Source organism: Ranitomeya variabilis, chromosome 4 (assembly GCF_051348905.1).
Source record: "Ranitomeya variabilis isolate aRanVar5 chromosome 4, aRanVar5.hap1, whole genome shotgun sequence".
NCBI lineage: Eukaryota > Metazoa > Chordata > Amphibia > Anura > Dendrobatidae > Ranitomeya > Ranitomeya variabilis.
In genome coordinates, this window is record NC_135235.1 from 631,141,398 (window position 1) to 631,167,223 (window position 25,826).

At 40.5% G+C, this 25,826-nt stretch overlaps 2 protein-coding genes across 2 annotated transcripts in view; both read left to right on the plus strand.

Moving 5' to 3' along the window:
- LOC143767261 (uncharacterized) overlaps positions 1–17,385 on the plus strand; it is a 35,620-nt gene extending 18,235 nt beyond the window's left edge. The window contains exon 6 of the mRNA XM_077255467.1: positions 14,757–17,385. Coding sequence (XP_077111582.1) covers positions 14,757–16,000 — 1,244 coding nt within the window. The 3' untranslated portion in view covers positions 16,001–17,385. The remainder of the gene's footprint in view (positions 1–14,756) is intronic.
- LOC143767259 (uncharacterized) overlaps positions 1–25,826 on the plus strand; it is a 220,866-nt gene that overhangs the window by 151,403 nt on the left and 43,637 nt on the right. The window lies entirely within an intron of this gene.

Here is a 25,826-nt window from a genome sequence, read left to right on the forward strand (position 1 = left end):
TATTAGGTACACCATGCTAGTAACGGGTTGGACCCCTTTTGCCTTCAGAACTGCCTCAATTCTTCGTGGCATAGATTCAACAAGGTGCTGGAAGCATTCCTCAGAGATTTTGGTCCATATTGACATGATGGCATCACACAGTTGCCGCAGATTTGTCGGCTGCACATCCCAAAGATGCTCCATACAAGGCAGGATGGATCCATGCTTTCATGTTGTTTACGCCAAATTCTGACCCTACCATCCGAATGTCGCAGCAGAAATCGAGACTCATCAGACCAAGCAACGTTTTTCCAATCTTCTACTGTCCAATTTCGATGAGCTTGTACAAATTGTAGCCTCAGTTTCCTGTTCTTAGCTGAAAGGAGTGGTACCCGGTGTGGTCTTCTGCTGCTGTAGCCCATCTGCCTCAAAGTTCGACGCACTGTGCGTTCAGAGATGCTCTTAGGCCTACCTTGGTTGTAACGGGTGGCGATTTGAGTCACTGTTGCCTTTCTATCAGCTCGAACCAGTCTGCCCATTCTCCTCTGACCTCTGGCATCAACAAGGCATTTCCGCCCACAGAACTGCCGCTCACTGGATTTTTTTTCTTTTTCGGACCATTCTCTGTAAACCCTAGAGATGGTTGTGCGTGAAAATCCCAGTAGATCAGCAGTTTCTGAAATACTCAGACCAGCCCTTCTGGCACCAACAACCATGCCACGTTCAAAGGCACTCAAATCACCTTTCTTCCCCATACTGATGCTCGGTTTGAACTGCAGGAGATTGTCTTGACCATGTCTACATGCCTAAATGCACTGAGTTGCCGCCATGTGATTGGCTGATTAGAAATTAAGTGTTAACAAGAAGTTGGACAGGTGTACCTAATAAAGTGGCCAGTGAGTGTATAATGTCACAAGCCCCCCTATATATAATAAACTTGCACCCTTTAGTGCCTTTCATGTTGCACTAAAGGGTGTTTAGTCTTTTTCAACCTATTAAATAAATAATTTTAAAAAATTACATGGGATCCCCCTATTTTTTGATAACCAGCAAAGGTAAAGCAGACAGGTATGAGCTTATATTATCAGATTGGGAAAGTCCCTGGTTACTGTGCCTTAACCAGCCTAAAAATACCAGCATGCAGCCACCAGAATTGGCGCATCACATGAGACGCACTCATTCTTTTGCTTTGCCTGGCTTTTTTGGATTACCCTGTCGCGGTGGCAATTGGAGTAATGGTAGTTGGGGTTGATGTCAGAATCCCCACACTATCCCTCAATCACCAATCACCAATTTATTGAAAAATAAAAACTAAAAAAAATCCCTCACCAGTCCGCCATAATCCAACGAATGCAGTGTAGAGCAGAAATGGATATCTGAAAAACATAGAAAGACAGAAATAGAAACAAGAGACAGTCCTTTGTTCATCAATTTATTACCAAAATTTTTCCCTAGAAGGTCTGCTGTTCTTCGAATCTTGCTCCACGACTGTGAATAGTAGTAAAGTCACCCCTATTCACAGGTGCTGGGTAGTGATGACAGTGCTCAGCAGAGCGACAGGAGCAAGTGACACTTATGAGCATTGTCTTTAGTACACAGCACCTGTGAATAGTTGTATTTTAATGATATTCACAGTCGCCGGAGCCATTTTCGGGTAACATGGACTACAACGGAGGAGCTTCGTGGGGACATTTTTGGTAATAAATTGGTGAATGAGGGACTGTGTAGGGGAGACTTTATTTGAATAAAGTAATTTTCTGTGTGTGTGTTTTAATTTTTGATTACTGGGTTAGTAATGGGGGGTGTCTGATAGACGCCTCTTCATTACTAATCCCAGGGCTAAACCCATTTCCGACATCGGGCATAAATTTACGCCCATGTTGTACTCCCTCCCTTTGATGTGGGCTCTGGCGTTGAGCCCACATCTTTCCCTGCACATGTCAACTGTTTTGAACAGCTGACGTGCCTTGAACAGCCGCGGGTGGAATCGCGATCCAACCACGGCTATTAACTAGTGATGAGCGAATATACTCGCTACTCGTGATTTCTCGAGCATGCTCGGGTGTCCTCCGAGTATTTTTTTAGTGCTCGGAGATTTAGTTTTCTTCGCCGCAGCTGAATGATTTACATCTGTTAGCCAGCATAAGTACATGCGGGGGTTGCCTGGTTGCTAGGGAATCCCCACATGTAATTAAGCTGGCTAACAGATGTAAATTATTCAGCTGCGGCGAAGAAAACTAAATCTAAAAAATACTCGGAGGACACCCGAGCGTGCTGGGCAAATATCGAGTAACGAGTATATTCGCTCATCACTACTAACTCTAACAGCGGCATTTAACGCACGCTTCCGCCCATCGGTGGCTTCAGCACGTGATCGTGGGTCACCGATAGGTTGTCATGACAACCAGAAGTGTCCTGGAGACCTCTATGGTTGTCACTGCCAGATTGCTATGAACGCCGCCCTGTGATCGGCGCTCATAGCAAGTTAGCAATTCTGCTACATACAGGTGATCTGATCATCACCTGTATGTAGCAGAGTCGATCAGGTTATGGCAGCTTCTAGACTCCCATGGAGACTATTGAAGCATGTCAAAAGTAAAAAAAAAATGTTTTTAAAAATATATAAAAATATGAAAGTTCAAATCACCACCCTTTTGCCCTATTCAAAATAAAACAATAAAAAAAATCAAACATATACATATTTGGTATTGCCGCGTTCAGAATCACCCAATCTATCAATAAAGAACAAGGATTAGCCTGATCGCTAAACAGCATAGCGAGAAAAAAGTCAAAATGCCAAAATTACGTTTTTTTGGTCGCCACGAGATTGCATTAAAATGCAATAACGGGTGATCAAAAGAACGTATCTGCACCAAAATGGTATCATTAAAAACGTCAGCTCGGCACGCAAAAAATAAGCCCTCACCCAAACCAAGATCATGAAAAATGGAGATGCTACGGGTATTGGAAAATGGTGCAAATTGTTTTTTTTTTAACAAAGTTTGGAATATTTTTTCACCACTTAGATAAAAAAGTACCTAGACATGTTTGGTGTGTGTGAACTCGTAATGACCTGGAAAATCATAATGGCAGGTCAGTTTTAACATTTAGTGAACATGGTGAAAAAAAACCCCAAAAACCAGTGTGGGATTGCACTTTTTTTGCAATATCACCCCACTTGAAAATTTTTTCCCCGTTTTCGAGTACACGACATGGTAAAACCAATGGTGTCGTTCAAAAGTACAACTCGTCCCACAAAAAAGCAAGCCCTCACATGGCAATTTTGACAAAAAAATTATGGCTCTGGGAAGAAGGGGAGCAAAATATGCCAAACCAAAAATATATCTGGTCGTTAAGGGGTTAATGGTAGCTGTGATCTACCATTAACCCAATTGATACCGCACCAGGGCAAGCGGGAAGAGCCGGGGCAAATCACCAGAACTGGCACATCTAATGTGATGTGCCAATTCTGATGTGGCTGTGGGCTGTTTTTTTAGGCTCAGAAAGGGCAAATAACCTGGGACCTTCCCAGCCTAAAAATATCAGCCCCCTGTCTGCTTTACCTTTGCTGATTATCAAATAAAATTATTTATTTAATAGGTTAAATAAAGCTAAACACTCTTTAGTTCCACATGAAAGGTACTAAAGGGTGCTAATTCATTATATGTAGGGGGCTTGTGACATTAAATATCTACACAACATCTATCCTATTTATTCAATATATCTATCTGTATATAAGATAGATATATATCTATATTATGTGTATATAAGATTGCTTCATTACTTTTGTAAACTAGCTTTAAATTGCATAGAGACTTACAGTATCTAAAAGATGTTAAAAACGCATTGCATACGGATGCTAGGTGAGGAAAAAATGGCACACTCGCATGAAATAAGTTGAACCATATGAATTCCACTCTTACAATTTTTCAAGAGCAACATCGGAGCTATTTTTTATATGCTAATCAGAGCAAGCGCTAATCTAGTATTTTAGAAGATAAAATAAAGAGGCAAAATGATTACAATAAATTTGGACATACTGTAGTTTGTTCAATTCTAACAACCTATACAATGAGCACATTATTTATGGTGATACACACTGTAAACGATGTGATAATAATGGTTCATTTGCAGTTTTGAATAACACCATACGTTTTATCATGTGATGTACTGGAAAGCGGGAAAAAATTCCAAGTGTGGCAAAATAGTAAAAAGAATGCAATTCTTCAGTAGTTTTTTATTTATTTACAGCGTTCCTCTGTTCAGTGTTTGATAATTCTCCTTCATCACGATTTTGTCCCTATACCGGCCTACTGGTTTTGACTTGACTACCTGACCATTCTCTTACCTCTAGTTCCCTCCTCCAGACAGCAGCTGGTCCATGCAACAAATCCAAAGGTTGGACGTTTTAAGACTAGTTCCTTGTAAAAAGAATGAAGGCTGTGGTTCCTCTGGAATCTAGGCACAAGCCACTCTGGTAAAATCTTTCGGAGGTAGCTTTTTTGAGCCTGCTACCTCTGATACATGTATAATGGGCCATTTGTATCCCCCCCATGCAGTGGTGGATAAGATGTCAGATCTGGCCAAGTTAGTCCACTGTCTTGCAGTATGGTTTCCACATCATGAAACCGGTCAGGCTTAAACCACTGTAGGATGCTTCTTGATATTCTTTTAAGCCAAGGTTAACCTCACTGACTGATTTTTCAGGTGATTGTAGAAATTTTCTTTCCTTTAGGGAAAATTATCACCTGTATCTAAAGCTCAGCCCACAAATTGTCTAGTCCTGAGAGCTAATTTGTGGGATTCATCCTTTTTCTATTGCAGTGTGACCCCCCTTTCCCGTAAGGCTTGAGCCTTCCCCTCCATTTTTCTCCTTGAAAACCGATCATCGGTCATGGTCTTGGGCAAACCTTGTTTACATAAATATAACACGGTTATTGACTGTCACCAAGATGATAGTGTACCCTTGAATCCTGAGTGGCAGAAGAAATATAGGTCTTTTTTTGTGAATCTGTCTAAAGCCATACTTTGTGGTTTACCTGAAGTAATTAAAAATTGCATATGTCTTTTCTGTGTCTGAATCTGAATAGTGACCCCCACACAGAGGTTATGATTTCTCCATTGCTCTGTTACCAAACACCCATCTTACCAACATTAGATTATATCATTTTTCTGGTACAGATCTTCAGGCCATGAAAGATTGTATAACAGACAGTCTGCAAAAGGTTTTATCAGACCACATCACCAATTGGCACAGGTTTATATTTTGTTGGTAAAAAAGATGGTGGTCTCAGACCATGCATTTGTAGAATTGCAGGGATCGGGATGTCGTTACGGACAGGAGGCAGATAAAGAGTTAACAAATTTATTAACAGATGTAAACTCCACGCAGGTAGAAAATGAGTATGGGAGGTAGGGTATATAACAATACTGAAACTGGAGGGATGGAAAGGGGAAACAGGGGCTAGGCGAATGTTTAAAATGAGATGAAGAGTAAACTTATCAGTCTGTCGGCTTCTTGATTGCAGCGTCTCGGTCTCCGACGGTGGCACCGACAACAGCAGCACGTGATGTCTTGGGGTCATCCTGGGCAGACGGAGGTCCGATTCCTCGATGCGGGCAGAAAGTCTTTACTGAACTAGGCGGGTTCCCGTTCCCGCGGTTTGCACGTACTGGTCTCAGTTCTTTATGCGATACTGCTGGAGTGTGGCTCTGCTCCGTGGTGTATGCGGGTGAGAAGTCGGTATGCTCTGGCCAAGTCACCTGGTCTCGGCTAGTCTGCACACACGCAGCAGTCACTGGTCTCACGTTTAAGTCATCTCCGGGAACGGATGATGACAGGTGCGTAGCCATCTGATGTCCTTGAGCAGTGCACACGGTCACAGGGGATGTGCAAGGTGGGCCTATACTCACGAGATGCTCTGCTATCAAGGCCTGCACCTCACCCTGCTGTGCACTCTGTCTTTCCACCAGGACTCCTGTCTTTTTCCCACACACAGCCCATTTTATCTCTGACCTGCTCCTTGCTGACAAGTGCATAGGTCGGTCCAGGCCAGAAAGCTGTCCCTCGTGCAACATTGGTGAAAGTCCTGACAGTTCCGGGAACCGGTGCAAGAGAGGTACCCCCGGTCCAGTTCATATTCTTACACATTGATCAAAGGGATCTCAAAAAAGTACTGTAAAGAATCAGTATTCTCTGCCACTCATCTCTGATCTCTATAACTAGCTGTTGAGAGCCCATTGGTTCACCAAACTTGATTTCAAGGTATGATAATAACCTGATCCAAATAAGAGTGGATGGAAATGGAACAAGGAGATTAAACAGGATTCTACAGGTGAACAACTGGCTACATTGATGGTGCGGTCAGCAACATTTTGTGTTTCTTGAGCATGGGGTGAATTACTTGTATAATGGGCTCCTTGCTATAGATGGATTGCATCTTATGAAAACAGGAAAACATATATTTAGTGGACACATTGCTACACTCACTATGAGAGCTTTAAACTAGAGCAATATGGGATGGGGAAAAAATACAGCCAGGACAAAGTATGCAGCTACTTAGGTCTTCTGAGAACCCTGCTATTAGAAGAAATAAAGAATAAAGATTACAAATTTGGAATGAAAATAGAGGAGCAATAGAAACCGACTACAAACTAAAATGTGTCAATACAAATGCACAGAGCATGGGAAACAAGCAAGGAGAAATTGAGTTGCTAACAAAGGAAGAGAGATATGATGTCAAAGGGATCATTACAACTTTGTGATATACATATGATTGAAACACAAACCTTGAAGGCTGCAACTTATTTCTAAGAAACAGGCTTAACAAGAGGGAAGGAGGTGTCGCATTGTATGTTAGGAATGTGTATATCACCACAGAGATCCAAGCTTCAGAGAATGGTAGCTCTGTAGTAACTGTTTAGGTAAGAATACAAGGAGAGAAGAACAGAAAGGACACTATTGTAGGTGTTTGCTATAGGCCACCTGGACAGACTGAAAATATGGATGAACTCTTTTTACATCCGATGACTTTATTCTCAAAAAAGTACCACATAGTGATCTTTGGAGACTTTAACTATCCATATATTTGTTGGGAATCTCTCTCAGGTAAAAGTAATGGTTCCAGAAAATTCTTATCTTCTCTCGCTGACAATTTTATCTTTCAAAAGGTAGATGAAAGAACAAGATCTGCAATCTTGGTCCTAATTCTTACCAATAGGGAGCAAATGGTTGAGGAAGCAAAGGTGGCTGTGAATTTAAGAGGCAGTGAGCCTCTAATTTTTACAATAGGAGAAAGACCTGCAAGTACTCAGGATTTAAGGTTGGACTTCAGAAACTCAGATTTTAATGAACTCAGAAAGAGGGTACAAAAGGTCCAATGGCTGGATGATCTAAAGGACAGAAATGTCCGAAAAGGATGGGGATTTTGCTAAATGAAATTCTCACTGCACAATCAGTAACAATTCCAAAAAGAAGGAAGAATTGGAAGCATTTAAAGAAACCAGGATTAATGAAGAACACAGAACTTAAAGATTTGCTAAAAACAAAAAAAGAAATATATATCAAATGGAAAGACAGGGGCATATCTAAAGAGGAATATAAGTTGTCTGCAGGGAGTGCAGGGCAAGCGTTAGAAGAGCTAAAGTCAGTAATGTAGTGAAGCTGGCAAAGGAGACAAAAAGCAATAAAAAAGGATTTTGAGGGAATGTCAAAGGCAAAAGAAAAGTGCAAGTATGCTGTAGGATTTTTACAGAATGAAAAGGGTGAAGTGATCAAAAATGATGTTGAGAACTTTTAAATTCCTATTTTGCATCTCTGTTGAAAGCGAATGTAACATCAACTGATCTTTACTGTGCTATTGAAATAATAAAAGAATCCACATTATCTATAGTGATGTTGAGGGAACACTTAGCTAATTTAAATTAATTTAAATCTCCTGGTCCAGATAAATTGCATCCTATGGTTCTGAAAGTGATAGTAGATGAAATTGCAGAACCACTGGCCAGAATCTTTGAAAATGTCTGGACCACCAGAAAAATCCCAGAAGATTGTAAAAGGGCAAATGTTGTTCCTAACCTCAAAAAAGAAAAGCCTGGCCTTATGTGCAATTGAGATCTGAGAAGTCGAGATCTCTGTGCCGAGATCTCAATCTGTACATACTGTGTCCATTTCTAGGCACCACATTTTAAAAAAGACATTGAAAAAGTGTAGCAAGTTCAGAGAAGAACTACCAGGATGGTGACCGGACTGCAAAGTAAGTCCTACGAGGAACATCTGGGAATGTTTAGCTTGCAGAAAAAAAGGCCAAAAGGAGGCTTAAAAGCTATCTAGAAATATCTGAAGAGATGTCAAACTCAAATACACAGAGGGCCAAAACTAAAAGCTTGAATAAAGTCGTGGGCCAATCTTTATTACAAAAATGGGTACAATTGAGGAAGTTTTTCTTTATCAAATATATGATGAACCTTTTCATATTGGTACAAGCTGAAAGAGGTGTTCACACAAATAATATGTTCGACCGAACAGTGCATATGGCCTCATTTAAACAAGGAATAAAAAACCTTCAATAATACAGATATATTATGCAAACAAGTGCCCCAAAACACAGTATGATACACACACAGTGAATTCTTCCTCAGTGCCCTCCATATGCATGGTATGATGACCCTACTGTAGCGCCCTCAATCTTCCCATACAGCTCCTTACTTCTTACAGTATAGTGGCCATACAATGGGCTCCATACAGTATAATGGCTCCAACTAGTTCTCCATACAGTATAATAGGTCCCACATTTTAAGAAAAAAATAATATTCACCTCTACCTATTCCCCTTCTGCTACTGTCTCTTCATGGTGTCTTCAGATCCTCTTGCACATCTCAGTACAGCAGGCGTGTTGTAATGATGTAATTGCGCCCGCTGCACTGAGACGTAAGACGCAGAAAGAGAATGATGGGAGACGTGTCACACTCCCTCCTCCATCATTGCTTTCAACTGTCTTGGCATCTAGGATGCCGATAAAGTAGAAATTGTGATGCAGGGCAGGGGTGGGGTGATGCCCCTACTGTTTGACAGTGAGGGTGATCAATGAGGGGAACACGCTGGCACGGAAGGTGGTGAGTAGTGATGAGAATGCTCAGGTGTTATCTGAGTATCTTGGGCGTGCTCGGATAATATGTTTGATTCCCTGTGGCTGCATGTTTTGCGCCTGTTAGACAGTCCCAACACATTAGGGGATGTGGTATTGACATACCGTATTTTTTCAGACTATAAGATGCACATAGGTTTTAGAGGAGGAAATTAGGAAAAAAAATGAAACAAAAAATGTGGTCAATTCTGTGGTCAATATTAATATCCCCTATCCTGGTATATATGTTCTCCTCATCCCCATCCTGATACACCTGGCCCCCTTATCCCTACCCTGATATGCATGGCCCCCTCATTCCTATCTTGGTATGCATGGATCCCCTCATCCCTATCCAGGTACGCATGACCACCTTATCCCTATCCTGGTATGCATGCGCCCTCATCCCTATCCTGGTGTGCATGACCCCCTCATCCCTATCCTGGTAGGACTGGTTTGCCTCATCCCTATCCTGGCAGGAATGATCACCCTCATCCTATCCTAGTATGCATGCCCCCCATCTCGCCCATATAGGCATGGCCCCATTCCTATCCTGGTATGCAGGGCCCCCATCTTGCCCAAATATGCATGGCCCTATTGCTTACAAGCATAAAGCTGCTGCTGGCATCGGACAGGACACTGCGAGGGAGCGCCAGGAAGGTAAGTGTAATTTTTAATTTTTTTATAATGTTTTCTGATGGGGCATGCATACCAGGAAGAAGGTGGTGAGGGCCATTCATAAGGATGGGGCCATGCATACCAGGACCGGGATTGGGGGCCAATCATTCCAAGACGTTATTAAAGAGAAATTAATATTCATTGCCCTCCATGCCCATGGCCTTGGAATGCAGTGAATTCATTTCTCTTTAGCAGCGAACACAGGAGTTAGCCACAGCGCCCAGCTCCAGCCTCCTGTGACCTGCTGCTCTGCCGATGCTGCTGCCCACCTACCCACCACAGCCAGAGCTAACCGGTACATCCGGACTGTAAGATGCACCCCCCATTTTCCTCATTTTTAGAGGAAAAAAGTGCATCTAATAGTCTGACAAAACACGGTATTCAGAGAGATAAGTGGTCAATATGTGGTTGTCCATCTATATGACATCTTGGTTTATACACCTGATATTAAGTTACATATCCGACATGTATTAACTTTACTACAAACGCTCAGAAACAATTTTGTATTTGATAAAATTGAAAAATGAGTTGCTGGTGCAGGAGGTAAGTTTCCTGGAATAGATCTTGCCCGTTTTTTTTTCCGAATGGACCTATCTAAGAGGTCCAAGCCATTAAAGAGCAAATAGATCAATGGCTGCACTCAATTTTACTGTACTAAAGCAAGGAAATGTGCGATACATGAAATGTGAATAGCTTAATGGCTTATGAAATCTATGAAAAAACACATGAGATGCTTAGCACAAGATTTGGCCAAAAAATGTGAGCCCACCACCAAACGTCAAGGTAATCTCAGATCAGATGGGTGCCTGACCTGACTGCCTAGTGTGAACACTTACCTATGGCTAATAACATGGTAAAGCCTGCATTTATAGGAAAGTCAGAACCAACTGTGTTTGGATGTACTTAAAATCACAGCATGGTGAAGGGCGGGGCGTTCAAGTCAGAAAAAATAGTACATAGTAAATATAGGTAAACTGACTGAACAGCAAGCTAGTCTGAACTGGTGCATAACCAAAAAAGTCTTACATAGCAAATAGATCAATGGCTGCACTCAATTTTCCTGTACTAAAGCAAGGAAATGTGCAATATATGAAATGTGAATAGCTTAATGGCTTATGAAATCTATGAAAAAACACATGAGATGCTTAGCACAAGATTTGGCCAAAAAATGTGAGCCCATCCACCAAACGTCAAGGTAATCTCAGATCGGATGGGTACCTGACCTGACTGCCTAGTGTGAACACTTACCTATGGCTAATAACATGGTAAAGCCTGCATTTAAAGGAAGGTCAGAACCAACTGCCATTAAGCTATTCACATTTCATGTATCGCACATTTCCTTGCTTTAGCACAGTAAAATTGAGTGCAGCCATTGATCTATTTGCTATGTAAGATTTTTTTGGTTATGCACCAGTTCAGACTAGATTGCTGCTCAGTTAGTTTACCTATATTTACAAGCCATTAAAGAGTCGGTACAACCCAAGTGCCTGAAAGCCTTGCGTTGTTTTTCGGGATTTGCAAATTATCAGACATTTATTAAAAATGTCCCCAAGATTGCCAAACCTCTGACTGACTTGACTGAGAAGGGGTCAGATGTAGTTAAATAGAAGCCTGATGCAATCCGTGACTTCACTGAATTGAGAAGGTTTTTCATCAGACTCTGCATTGGTTCACCCTGATCTTGAGCATCCTTTTATTGTGGCGTTCGATGCTTCTGAGTTTGAAGCGCTGCTATCGCAAGGTATCTCACTCAAAATTTTCATCTGCAAAGAGGAATTATGATATCAATAATTGTGAATTGTAGCAATTAAGTGGGCCTTCGTGGAATGGTGCCACTTTCTCAATGGTGCCAAACATAAGCTCACTGTTATTACAAATCACTTACATCTGACTTTAGAATCAGCTAAAAGACCTAACCCTAATATAGCTGGATGGGCACTTTTCTTTCTTTTCGAGATTTGATTTTGGTGTTATGCTTAGACCTGGGACTAAAAGTATAAAAACTGATTATCTTTTCTAAGGTTTCTGTCTTTCTCATCCTGAGGATTCTGAAACCATTACATTCTTGCAGTAGTTATAGTTGTGTCTTGTGGTTTCCTAGATCTTGTAGAGGAAATCCACAGATACCAAGAGTTAGCCCCTGATGTTCCCACCCATAAATATTGTTCCATCTGTGAGTCCTAAAGGATTCTGTGATTCATTTCTCACAGTTTACCTTGGGATTAATAATACTCTTCAACTTGTGGCCAGGTATTTTTGGTAACCAACTATCGATATTGTAAGGATTGACAGAGCTAAATTGGCTCACAATCATCCCGCCGGACTCATGCAAACCTTACCTACTCCAAAAGGTACTTAGACCCACTTCTCTATGTGGTTCATTGCTGATCTTACCTACTCTATATATATTGTCCTTTTCATCTATCTACCACTAAAAGAGCAATGGTAAGACAGAATTCAAACAGAATTTCTTTGGTGTTATATCTCTGGCCATCAGCCGGACTTCATGGAATATCTGCATTTAGCTGAATTTATCATAATCAATATTAAGAATCTATTAAGACCTCCCCATTTTTCTGCATGAATTTTCTTTCTCCTCCCAGCAGGAATGCCGACGTGCTTACCTACTCAGCAGCTTTCTCCCAGGTCCTGAGCATGGTCCACAGGCCTCCTGGGAGTGTGCTTAGGGCATGCGTGTGCTCCCCACTTCTTGATGGGGCAGCGCAGACTTCTGAAAATGTCCCCAGCCAATATCTGGAAGATGGCAGGTATTTAAGGCAGTACTTAAGCCACATCAGTGATTAGTGTGTACACATGCTACTTCATTTTAAGGTCCCTGTATCTGTGCTTCCTGAACCTGTTCCTTTCCATTCTCTCTGAACCCGATCCTGTTTCTAAACAGCCTATACCTAGTCCTGATCTTGATCTGATTAGTCCACACCTCTACCGCTACCCTCACCTGTCCATTCTGAACTAGCACCTGTGATTCTGCACCTGAGTCCATCTTGTATTCCTGAACCTGTCCGTGCCGTTCTAGTATCTACTCCATCTACCAGCCATGCAGTCCTATTTACAACTTGCTCTAACCAGTGGTACAGCATAAAATCATCCTGATAACCAGTTCATGGCCAATCTGACTATCTAAGTCTATCCCTGCTTCCCTGCCCCCCTGGGGCTCAGCTTCTGTGTCTTAGTGACCTCTCCTGGAGTGGAACCTGCTATCCATCTGAGTCCAAGACTAACCACACCATCAGGGGCTCTAGTGAAGAACCAGGTGGTTGCTTAGTTACGCCCCTCCAGGCTCTCCCCGGTCCGTGGCACAATGGTTCCACAACCACCAGCGTGACTATTCATTTTCAACTTCTGAATTGGATACCTCTGAAGTCAGAAAATGCATAGACAAATTTAGACTAATCTGGTCTGAGATCAGAGAAAACCTGGGGAAGGGTCCAGGGTAGATGGGCCTTTTCGGCAAATATAATAATAATTTTATTATATGGTGCCAACATATTCTGCAGCAATATACAATTAAGTGGGGGCATATACAGACATTACAAAGTAACACATAGTTCAGCAGTTACTGAAGGAGTGAGGTTTATGCTCACAAGCTACAATCTATAAGGAAATAGGGGGACACAATAGGCAAAAAAGTGTTTGATCAGCCATCTTTATAATAAATAGGACATTTAAAAAAAGCTGCATTATCTGGTAATCAACTTGTATCTGTCTATGTTGAGTTACCAAGTGCTATTGGATGCATGGAGATGAAGAGACAGATAAATAAGAGGGACAAGATTCTGAAGAAAATTTAGAAATGCTGGAACAGATAAGAGTTGGATTAGCAAAGTGAGGTGATAGGCTTCTCTAAAGAAATGTGCTTTAAAAGCACTCTTAGAAATCTAGGGGCTAGGTATTAGTCAGATCGTCTGGAGCAGTTCATTATAGAAAAGAGATGCAGCATGAAAAGTCTTGGAGACTGAGGTGTGAGGTTTGGATTATGGAGGAAGTTAGCCTTAGATCAGTTGCAGAGTGGAGGGGACAGGTAGGGTGGTAGACAGACGAAAAAGGAGATGTATGGTGGTACAGAACTGTGAAGAGCTTTGTGGGTGAGAGATACACAGTGGGTAGGGAAAGTATTCAGACAATGCACAAAATAAATATAAAAATAACAATAAGGTGTGTACGCAACCTGGGGTCCACCGTGCTGAGATGGTAACTGCTGGTCAGCAATGATGGACACTAAATGGCGGAAACGCACCGAACACACACGGGTTAACCATCACCCGGTGTGTACTGCGGTGAGCTCTGTTACTTCACAGAATCGCTGAATATATTTAGCGCACAGAGTGTGCGCGTTGTCGCTCTGGTGAATGCCACTAACCAATGCTAATCTAGCGAATTTAGCGCACAGAGTGCGCGCGGCGTCGCACTGACGAATGCCACTAACTGACGCTAACAATCATGTACTGTGTCACTACTAGGCACTATCCCTTGCTCCAAATACCCAGACTCATTCATAACATGAGGGTAGGGGATAATTAGGAGCTGCCACCAGAGACAAACAAGCTGCACACACACACACCATGATATTTGGATATACTGGCGTGCAGCCATGTGATCCTTTTATAGCTGCAGCCTTCCGGGACCTTGACAATGAACCAGTCCGAGTATTTATGGGTTTCTACTGATAATTTAACTGGAAATGATTGGTGACAGACACAGGGAAATATGAACCTACAGACCTACAAAATGACTACAATACAGAAATTCAAATTTGAAAGCGCACAACCCGGTGGACTATCATATATACATATACTATCAGCCCCTCTATTGTGATCTAATGCCTTAGTCTGTCAATAATTCAATTTTGTTACAGTTTATATTGAAATGTTATAAAGTTATATAACAAAATAAATATCAATATAATTCCAATGCAATGTTATTTAAAAATAGTAAAATCACTCTTATTCTTGGCAGATGACTTTACCAGGAGCTCTGAGGGACATGTGATATTCACAGATTTTGCACCTGATAATCGTAGAACATCTGATACATGTGAAGAACCTGAAATTTTTTCAGATACACCTCAAGCTCATCTAAGAAAAAATCTGTCACCTGATCCTCTTCAACAGGCCCTCTCTTCTGCATCCTCAAAGACAAATATGCAAAGTAAAAGTCAGAGAAGAGCTGCTGAAAATGAAATAGCTTGCACAGGAGAGAAATCATTTTCATGTTCAGAATGTGGAAAATATTACAGTACTAAATCCAATCTTGTTGCACATAAGAGAATTCACACAGGGGAGAAGCCGTATTCATGTTCAGAATGTGGGAAATGTTTTAGATTGAAAGCACAAATTGTATTACATCAGAGTATTCACACCGGGGAAAAACCATTTTCATGCTCCGAATGTGGGAAATGTTTTAGATTGAAAGCACAAATTGTATTACATCAGAGAATTCACACAGGGAAGAAGCCTTTTTCATGCTCAGAATGTGGGAAATATTTTAACCAGAAAACAGATCTTGTTACACATCTAAGAGTTCACACAGGAGATAAGCCATTTTCATGTTCAGAATGTGGAAAGTGTTTTAACCGGAAAACAGATCTTGTTAGACATCTCAGAGTTCACACAGGAGATAAGCCATTTTCATGCTCAGAATGTGGGAAAAGCTTTAGATTGAAAGCCCAACTTGTATTACATCAGAGAAGTCACACAGGGGAAAAACCATTTTCATGCTCAGAATGTGGGAAATGTTTTAACCGCAAAACAAATCTTGTCGCCCATCTGAGTGTTCACACAGGAGATAAGCCATTTTTATGTTTAGAATGTGGGAAACGCTATACAAAGAAATCCCAACTTGAAATACATAACAGAAGTCACACAGGAGAGAAGCCATTTTCATGCCGAGTATGTGGGAAATGTTTTATAAACAAATCACATTTTGTTAAACATCAAAGTCGTCACATTACATTTTCGTGTTCAAATTGTGGGAAATGTTTTAATCTGAAATCAAGACTTCTTGTACATCAGAGAATTCACACAGGAGAGAAACCATTTTCATGTTCAGAATGTGGGAAAGGTTTTAGGGATAAATCACAACTTTCTATTCATGAAAGAATTCACACAGGGGAAAAGCCATTTTCTTGTTCAAATTGTGGGAAATCTTTTCATCGGAAATCAACTCTTGTCAGACATCAACGAACTCACACAAGGAAGTAGACATTTCTTTTGTAATTGTTTTATTAACAACATGTAATAGAAAAACATATTGTCACTAGTGATGAGCAAACATGGTCGGGTAAGGCATTATCATGCTCGTTTGTAAACCAAGTGTGTTCAGCATACTCGAAAAATTTGTTTGAGTCCTGAATGCTGCAAGGTTGATCATCACTAATTGTCACATATCCACCAGAACCTGTTGATTCCTGTATGTTCCCTAATTCAATAAGAGGCCACAATTGGGCTCTCCAATACAGTCTAATGTACCCACTGTGTCTGCCAATACAGTATTAAGCCACAAAAGTGGTCCTTAATACATTTTCGTGTTCCTCCTCCTCAAGCAGGAAAATGTACAGGGACAATAAAAAATCACCTAGCCTTGTCCTCATTATGTGCTGCTCCAGTCTGTGCTGTGTGAGGACTGTGGCTCCACACAGAAGGCACGATGATAGTGCTTTCCATGCCAAAACTTAGACACGCTGGCTGAATGATGGAGCAACAAGCTGAAGGCTCCCCTTTATATATTCAGAAATACTTACAATTGGAGAATATCAAAGAACACTGCAGGAGAAAACAAGCGCAATAGGGTCTTATCCGATGGAGATTTCAAAAGGTACAACTGGATTGCGCTTACCTATTTTTTGAAGAAATGTAGCATAAAGAACTCATGAGAGTTCCTGAGGAAGAAGTTCTAGTGACTTTGAAATGCGTTGAGAATAAACCATCATCTTTATCTACAACACGCTTGGACTTTCGTCTTTACAGCAGCGCGGGTGATGTCCACAAAACTCCTAGATAGAATTCAATTGTAGAGTAACAGAAATACATGAAACAAAAAAATGGAGTCAGGGTCCATATTGTCAGTTTGAGCTGCTACATTTGGTTCAGAGTAATAATTTGTAATCTGTGTCCTCTAGAACATATTCCTAAACCATATCATTCCTATTGGAATGGTGTGCGCCTGGGAATGCCGGGACGGAAGGATATTCACAGGGCTCCTCTCCAGTGGTCACAGATTACTGACCTAGCCAAGCGACCACAGTCCTGCAAATCATTACGCCTGTCTATAGCTTGTACTTCTTTGCCGTTTCCCTGCTCCTCTGCCCTACTAGTCAGTAATGTAATCATGTGCAGTGTGTTCATGTATGTTTTAATATCTGTGTACACGAATAAAGAAAAAAATAAAGTATATTGCTGTATTGTATTAGCCAGAAAAATCGATGTAAGGTGGCATGTAAAAGTTTGCACACCCTAGGTCAAAATGACTGTTATTTGAACAATTAAGCTAGGCATTTCCTAACAATGATAGTGAACAAGCCATAACCCTAACAGGCTAATTAAAGTCTGAAACCTTGGTAAAAGTTACCTGAGCACACAAATCTCAAACTTTTGCATTACCCATTTTGATATTTTTAAAATGTAAAAAATGACTATATATATATATATATATATATATATATATATATATATATATATATATATATATATATATATATATACACACACACACACACACACATACATATATATATATATATATATATATATATATATATATATATATGTATGTGTGTGTGTGTGTGTATATATATATATATATATATATATATATATATATATATATATATATATATATTTATGACTAAAATACAAAGGAAATGTGTCATCTTTAACCTTAAGCCTTTTAGAAATCACTAGCTGTACTACCCGGCTTCGCCCGGGTTAATGACTGCTGTTAGCAAAATAGAATATGTTAACAAAAATTTATTCTGCACGCAAAAACCACAAAACAAATAGATAGAAATGTAATTATTAAAAGGCAAAAACTAAGCTAATAGAAGCATTTCACAACATATATTAGCTTTGTTATACTGAGAATGTCTTTGTTGCCTATATTAACCAAACAGAGCTCAGATTAATTAACTGTAGCAAAATAGAAGCTGAGTTGTGATTGGTTGCTATTGGCAGCCTGATACATCCCCAGCCAACAGGAAGCCCTCCTCCCTGGCAGTATATATTAGCTCACACATACACATAATAGACAGGTCATGTGACTGACAGCTGCCGTATTTCCTATATGGTACATTTGTTGCTCTTGTAGTTTGTCAGCTTATTAAATCAGATTTTTATTTTTGAAGGATAATACCAGACTTGTGTGTGTTTTAGGGCGAGTTTCATGTGTCAAGTTATGTGTGTTGAGTTGCGTGTGGCGACATGCATGTATGACTTTTGTGAGATGAGTTTTGTGTGGTGACATGCGTGTAGCAACATTTTGTGTGTCGAGTTGCATGTGACAGGTTAGTGTAGCAAGTTGTGTGCAGCAAGATTTGTGCATGGCGAGTTTTGCGCGTGGCGAGTTTTATATGTGGTGCGTTTTGAGTATGTGCAAGTTTTGTGTGAGGCAACTTTAGCATGTGTTGCAACTTTTGTACATGCGGCAATTTTTCTGTGTGTGCAAGTTTTGCATGAGGTGAGTTTTCCATGAGGTGAGTTTTGCACGAGTGGCGAGTTTTGCGTGAGCCTAGTTTTGCATATGGCGAGTTTTGCATGTAGCGAGTTTTGCGCGGTGACTAGGGTTGAGCGAAACGGATCGTTCATTTTCATAAGTCGCCAACTTTTGGTAAAGTCGGCGTCTCATGAAACCCGACCCGATCCCTGTGTGGGGTCGGCCATGCGGTACGCGATCTTGGCGCCAAAGTCGCGTTTTGTATGATGCGTTTAGCGCCATTTTTTACAGCCAATGAAGGAGCGTGGGCAGAGTGATGACATAGGGGTTAGGGCGTGCACGCCTATCATCATTTTATCGCTTGTGCGCAGTAGCGATTTGGAATGTGTAAAACGAAATTTTCTGTGGTGGGACGGAGAGAGAGAGAGAGAGAGAGAGAAAAAAAAAATCCCCATTGACGTGCATAGGGTTTTGTGTTCCGGCCGATCCTCGACTTTGCGCAGTAATCGGCCGATTTCGCCCGACTCGACTTTTCCAACAGTCGGGTTTCGTGAAACATGACTCGACCCTAAAAAAGTCAAGGTCGCTCAACCCTAGTGGTGACTTTTGTGTTTCGACTTTTATGTGGCGAGGTTGGTGTGTGTGTGGTGGAATGTGTGCTGAGGGTCGTATATGTGTTCAAGCACGTGGTAGTGTGTGGCGCATTTTGTGTTTGTGTTCATATCCCCGTGTGTGGTGAGTATCCCATGTCGGGGCCCCACCTTAGCAACTGTACGGTATATACTCTTTGGCGCCATCGCTCTCATTCTTTAAGTCCCCATTGTTCACATCTGGCAGCTGTCAATTTTCCTCCAACACTTTTCCCTTCACTTTTTCCCCATTATGTAGATAGGGGCAAAATTGTTTGGTGAATTGGAACGCGCGGGGTTAAAATTTCACCTCACAACATAGCCTATGACGCTCTCGGGGTCCAGACGTGTGATGGTGCAAAATTTTGTGGCTGTAGCTGCGACGGTGCAGATGCCAATCCCGGACATACACACATACATACATACACACATTCAGCTTTACATATTAGATATACCTGTATGTAATCTCCTGTATATAGTATATACCTGTGTGGCATCTCACCTATATATAGTATATATCTGTGTGTCATCTCCTCCTGTATATAGTATATACCTGTATGTCATCTCCTCCTATACATAGCATATACCTGTATGTCATCTCCTCCTGTATATACTATATACCTGTATGTAATCTGCTCCTGTATATAGTATATACCTGTGTGTCATCTCATCCTGTATATAGTATATACCTGTATGTCATCTCCTGTATGTAGTATGTACCTGTATGTCATCTCCTCCTCTATATAGTATATACCTGTGTGTCATCTCTCTTGTATATAGTATATATCTGTGTGTCATCTCCTCCTGTATATAGTATATACCTGTGTGTCATCTCCCCTGTAAATAGTATATACCTGTGTGTCATCTCCTGTATATAGTATATATCTGTATGTCATCTCCTGTATTAGCCCTCGTTTACACGTTATTTGGTCAGTATTTTTACCACAGTATTTGTAAGCTAAATTGGCAGCCTGATAAATCCCCAGCCAACAGTAAGCCCACCCCCTGGCAGTATATATTAGCTCACACATACACATAATAGACTGGTCATGTGACTGACAGCTGCCGGATTCCTATATGGTACATTTGTTGCTCTTGTAGTTTGTCTGCTTATTAATCAGATTTTTATTTTTGAAGGATAATACCAGACTTGTGTGTGTTTTAGGGCGAGTTTCGTGTGTCAAGTTGTGTGTGTTGAGTTTTGTGTGGCGACATGCGTGTAGCAACTTTTTGTGTGTCGAGTTGCATGTGACAGGTTAGTGTAGCAAGTTGTGCAGCAAGTTTTGCGCATGGCGAGTTTTGCGCGTGGCGAGTTTTATGTGTGGTGCTTTTTGAGTATGTGCAAGTTTTGTGAGGCAACTTTTGCATGTGTTGCAACTTTTGTGCATGTGGCAATTTTTCTGCGTGTGCAAGTTTTGCACGTGTGGCGAGTTTTGCATGTGGAGAGTTTTGCGCATGGCGAGTTTTGAGCGGCGACTTTTGTGTTTCGACTTTTATGTGGCGAGGTTGGTGTATGTGTGCTGAGGGTGATATATTTGTTCGAGCACGTGGTAGTGTGTGGCGCATTTTGTGTGTGTGTTCATATCCCTGTGGTGGTGTGGTGATTATCCCATGTCTGGGCCCCACCTTAGCAACTGTACAGTATATACTCTTTGGCGCCATCGCTCTCATTCTTTAAGTCCCCCTTGTTCACATCTGGCAGCTGTTAATTTGCCTCCAACACTTTTCCTTTCATTTTTTCCCCATTATGTAGATAGGGGCAAAATTGTTTGGTGAATTGGAACGCGCGGGGTTAAAATTTTGCCTCACAACATAGCCTATGACGCTCTCGGGGTCCAGACGTGTGACTGTGCAAAATTTTGTGGCTGTAGCTGCGACGGTTCAGATGCCAATCCCGGACATACACACACACATACATACATACATACATACATACATACATACACACATTCAGCTTTATATATTAGATTTCATCTTCAGCTTAATAAACTGTTCACAATAAGAGTAATTTTGACCAGGGGTGCCCAAACTTTTACATGCCACTGTAAATACTTTTGTAAACATGCCTGAAGAAGGAGTCTTTGTGCTCTGAAAGCTCGCAAATATAATTTTTCTGGTTAGCAAATAAATATATCACTCTTAAAATACTTTTTCCATTGTTGGACATAAAAGTGTTCACATTGTTTGAATATATAATCAACTGTACCCCACACTGAATAAAGGTTTATTGTTCTGTTTTTTTGATTGCTTTAATATTTATTATAACTTTGGAGATTTTGTAGGAATTTGATCTTCATGATGATGTCCTGCATTCTTCATTCTTTTTTATTGGGTGGCATCTTCCTCCTTGTTTTCCTGGTAGGTTATATTCACTTCTCAACATTGAAATTACAATACCAAGAGGGATAAAGCCGTAATGTTATGAGAATTGAGGTATTAGGGGTCACTAAGATCTGAATGTGAACAAATTTTTAAGCATCTACAGTTACGTCCATATATATTTGGACAGAGACATTTTTCTAATTTTGGTTATAGACATTACCACAATGAGTTTTAAACAAAACAATTCAGATGCAGTTGAAGTTCAGACTTTCAGCTTTCATTTGAGGGTATCCACATTAAAATTGGATGAAGGGTTTAGGAGTTTCAGCTCCGTAACATGTGCCACCCTGTTTTTAAAGGGACCAAAAGTAATTGGACAATTGATTCCAAGGCTATTTCATGGACAGGTGGGCACCCAGGCCTTTTTGCATTGATGAGTTCACCAGTGCTTTCTATCTTTCTCAGGATGTACCAAACTGTAGATTTTGCCACTCCTAATATTGTAGCAATTTCTCGGATGGGTTTTTTCTGCTTTCGCAGCTTAAGGATGGCTTGTTTCACCTGCATGGAGAGCTCCTTTGACCGCATGTTTACTTCCCAGCAAAACCTTCCAAATGCATGCACCACACCTCAAATCGACTCCAGGACTTTTATCTGCTTAATTGAGAATGACATAAAGACAGAAGAGTCTGGGAATATAAGCTGATGATGACCTTTGACAGTCTTAGTGCAGGAATGAATGTGTCACATGGATTTATGTCTTTTTACATCAACTAAGGAATTTGCCCTTCAGACCATGTGGGGTCATCACAACTGAACCTGACCCCAGTCAGAGGACAATAAAACATTCCCTATCTAAGAACTGGTCCAATATTTAAGAGTCATAACTGGTTATCACTCTTGGTAATTCTGCTTCATGTCACCTGTCTTATCCATGTTTTCTTTTTTTTTTTATGTTTTGTGCATAAATATGTGATTCTCCAGAATTTCTTTTAGTCTATGCCTGATGAAGAGGCATGAGTAGTCTCGAAAGCTTACAATTTGTTACCATCTTTTCAGTTAGCCATTAAAAGGTATCAACCACTGAGGACTCAATTCTAAATATTTTTCTATCTACTGGCTAACACGGTACCAAGATATATATCTTTCCTGAATCATTTTGCAATGAGAAATTAGACCAGTTACATGCTCCTAATCAACCTGCTTTACAGACAGCTGTCTTACATAGTCACCTTTATAAAAGACCTATTCACAGACTCAATTAATCAGTCAGACTCTAACCTCTACAACATGGGCAAGACCAAGGAGCTTTCTAAGGATGTCCGGGACAAGATAATAGACCTGCACAAAGCTGGAATGGTCTACAAAGCCATAAGTAAGATGCTGGGTGGAAGGAGACAACTGTTGGTGCAATAGTAAGAAAATGGAAGAAATTACTGTCAATCGTCATCGATCTGGGGCACCATGCAAAATCTCACCTGGTGGGAATCCTTGATCATGAGGAAGGTGAGAAAACTACATGGGGGAACTTGTTAATGATCTCAAAGCAGCTAGGACCACAGTCACCAAGAAAACCATTGGTAACACATGCCATAAAGGTTTAAAATCCTGCAGTGCCCGCAAGGTCCCCCTGCTCAAGAAGGCGCATGTGCAGGCCTGTCTGAAGTTTGCCAATGAACACCTGGATGATTCTGTGAATGATTGTGAGAAGGTGCTGTGGTCAGATGAGACAAAAATTGAAGTCTTTCTCATTAACTCAACTCGCCGTGTTTGGAGGAAGAGAAGCTGCCTATGACCCAAAAAACACCATCCCCACTGTTAAGCATGGAGGTGGAAACATTATGTTTTGGGGGTGTTTCTCTGCTAAGGGTACAGGACTACTTCACTGCATCAATGGGAAATGGATGGAGCCATGTAGCATAAAATCCTGAATGACAACCTCCTTCCCTCCGCCAGGACATTACAAGTTGGTCGTGGCTGGATCTTCCAACAAGACAATGACCCAAAACATACAGCCAAGGCAGCAAAGGAGTGGCTCAAAAAGAAGCACATTAAGGTCATGGATTGGCCTAGCCAGTCTCCAGACTTTAATCCCATAGAAAACTTATGGAGGAAGTTGAAGCTCCGAGTTGCCAAACGACAGCTTCAAAATCTTAATGATTTAGAGATGATTTGCAAATAGGAATGGACTAAAATTCCTCCTGACATGTGCGCAAACCTCATCATCAATTACAAAAAACATCTGACTGCTGTGCTTGCCAATAAGGGCTTTTCCACCAAGTAATAGGTTTTGTTTGCCAAAGGGATCAAATACTTATTTCTCACTGCAAAATGCAAATAAATGTATATAATTTATACAATGTGATTTTCTGGATTTTATTTTTGATATTCTATCTCTCAATGTTAAAATTAACCTACCCTTAAAATTATAGACTGTTCATGTCTTTGTCAGTGAGCAAACTTACAAAATAAACTTATTTCCCTCACTGTATCAATATATCTTGCTCTTTTTGTTCTTTCTAGTCCTGAGCTTTCAAATTGCTATTGTTTGGCACGGCAATTCCTGTATGTACTTAGGATATAATTGTTGTACACACTGAAGCACATAATATACTATTTGTGATATATACTCATATTGATATACATAATTTATTTACTACCTTGTGGATTGTTTTTTATAATAATTGTTTTACTGCATATGATTATGACATCTTTTTATTAATGGTGCAGGCTCCTCTTTTTTGTGGTGCTACCTCTTACCACTTTTGTCAATAAAGGTATTTTATATCTATATACTTTCTTGTCCCGTATTGTCTTGTTGATCACATGTTCGGCTTCTTTTATTTGATTTTCACAATTTTTCCGAATGGTCCACTATTCATTCACCCAGCAGATATATATCACTTACTCCACAAGAGATTGTATACACTATTTTGTATAGTTGGATATATATCTACTGCTGCGTCCAGTACCTGTTGAACATTAAGTAGTGAAAGACTTTCTTATTCTAAAATTGTTGCATCCTCATTGTATGAATAACTCTTTACTGCCATGTTATCGTATATCGGTCTCTCCTGATGAACCTGTTTTAAAAAGAAGGGGGAAACGCGTTGAGAGCTTATAAGTATGATATGAGAGTTGAATTCATCATGGTCTGTAGTCACTTGGATGTTGTACCACAAGCGGACAGATAAGTAAAAAACGCCATAAAGACTGATCCAGTCTTTGGGATATTTTCTGTTAGCATATAATGTGGAATTGATATTGTTGTATCCTTGCGTGGCCATATAAAGTTTTTTCCTTTAACCCCTTTACCCCCAAGGGTAGTTTGCACATTAATGACCAGGCCAATTTTTACAATTCTGACCATTGTCTCTTTATGAGGTTATAACTCCGGAACCCTTCAACGGATCCTGATGATTCTGACATTTTTTCTCATGACATATTGTACTTCATGACAGTGGTAAAATTTCTTTGATATTCCCTTCCTTTATTTGTGAAAAAAATGGAAATTTGGCGAAAATTTTGAAAATTTCGCAAGTTTCCAACTTTGAATTTTTATGCCCTTAAATCACAGAGATATGTCACACAAAATACTTAATAAGTAACATTTCCCACATGTCTACTTACATCAGCACAATTTTGGAACCAAAATTATTTTTTGTTAGGGAGTTATAAGGGTTAAAAGTTGACCAGCAATATCTCATTTTTACAACACCATTTTTTTTAGGGACCACATCACATTTGAAGTCACTTTGAGGGGTCTATATGATAGAAAATACCCAAGTGTGACACCATTCTAAAAACTGCACATCTCAAGGTGCTCAAAACCACATTCAAGAAGTTTATTAACCCTTCAGATGTTTCACAGGAATTTTTGGAATGAACATGAACATTGTTAAATGAACATTTAACTTTTTTTCACGCAAAATTTACTTCAGCTACAATTTGTTTTATTTTACCAAGGGTAACAGGAGAAATTGGACCCCAAAAGTTGTTGTAAAATTTGTCCTGAGTACGCTGATACCCCATATGTGGGCGTAAACCACTGATTGGGCGCATGGTAGAGCTCGGAAGGGAAGGAGCGCCATTTGACGTTTCAATGCAAAATTGACTGGAATTGAGATGGGACGCCATTTCGTGTTTGGAGAGCCCCTCATGTGCCCAAACATTGACCCCTCACAAGTGATACCATTTTGGAAAGTAGACCCCCTAAGGAACTTTTCTAGAAGTGTGGTGAGCACTTTGTCCCACCAAGAGCATCACAGAATTTATAATGTAGAGCTGTAAAAATATAAAATCTAATTTTTCCACAAAAATGATCTTTTTGCCTCCAATTTTTTATTTTCCCAAGGGTAACAGAAGAAACTGGACCCCAATAGTTGTTGTGTAATTTGTCCTGAGTATGCTGACACCCCATATGTGGGGG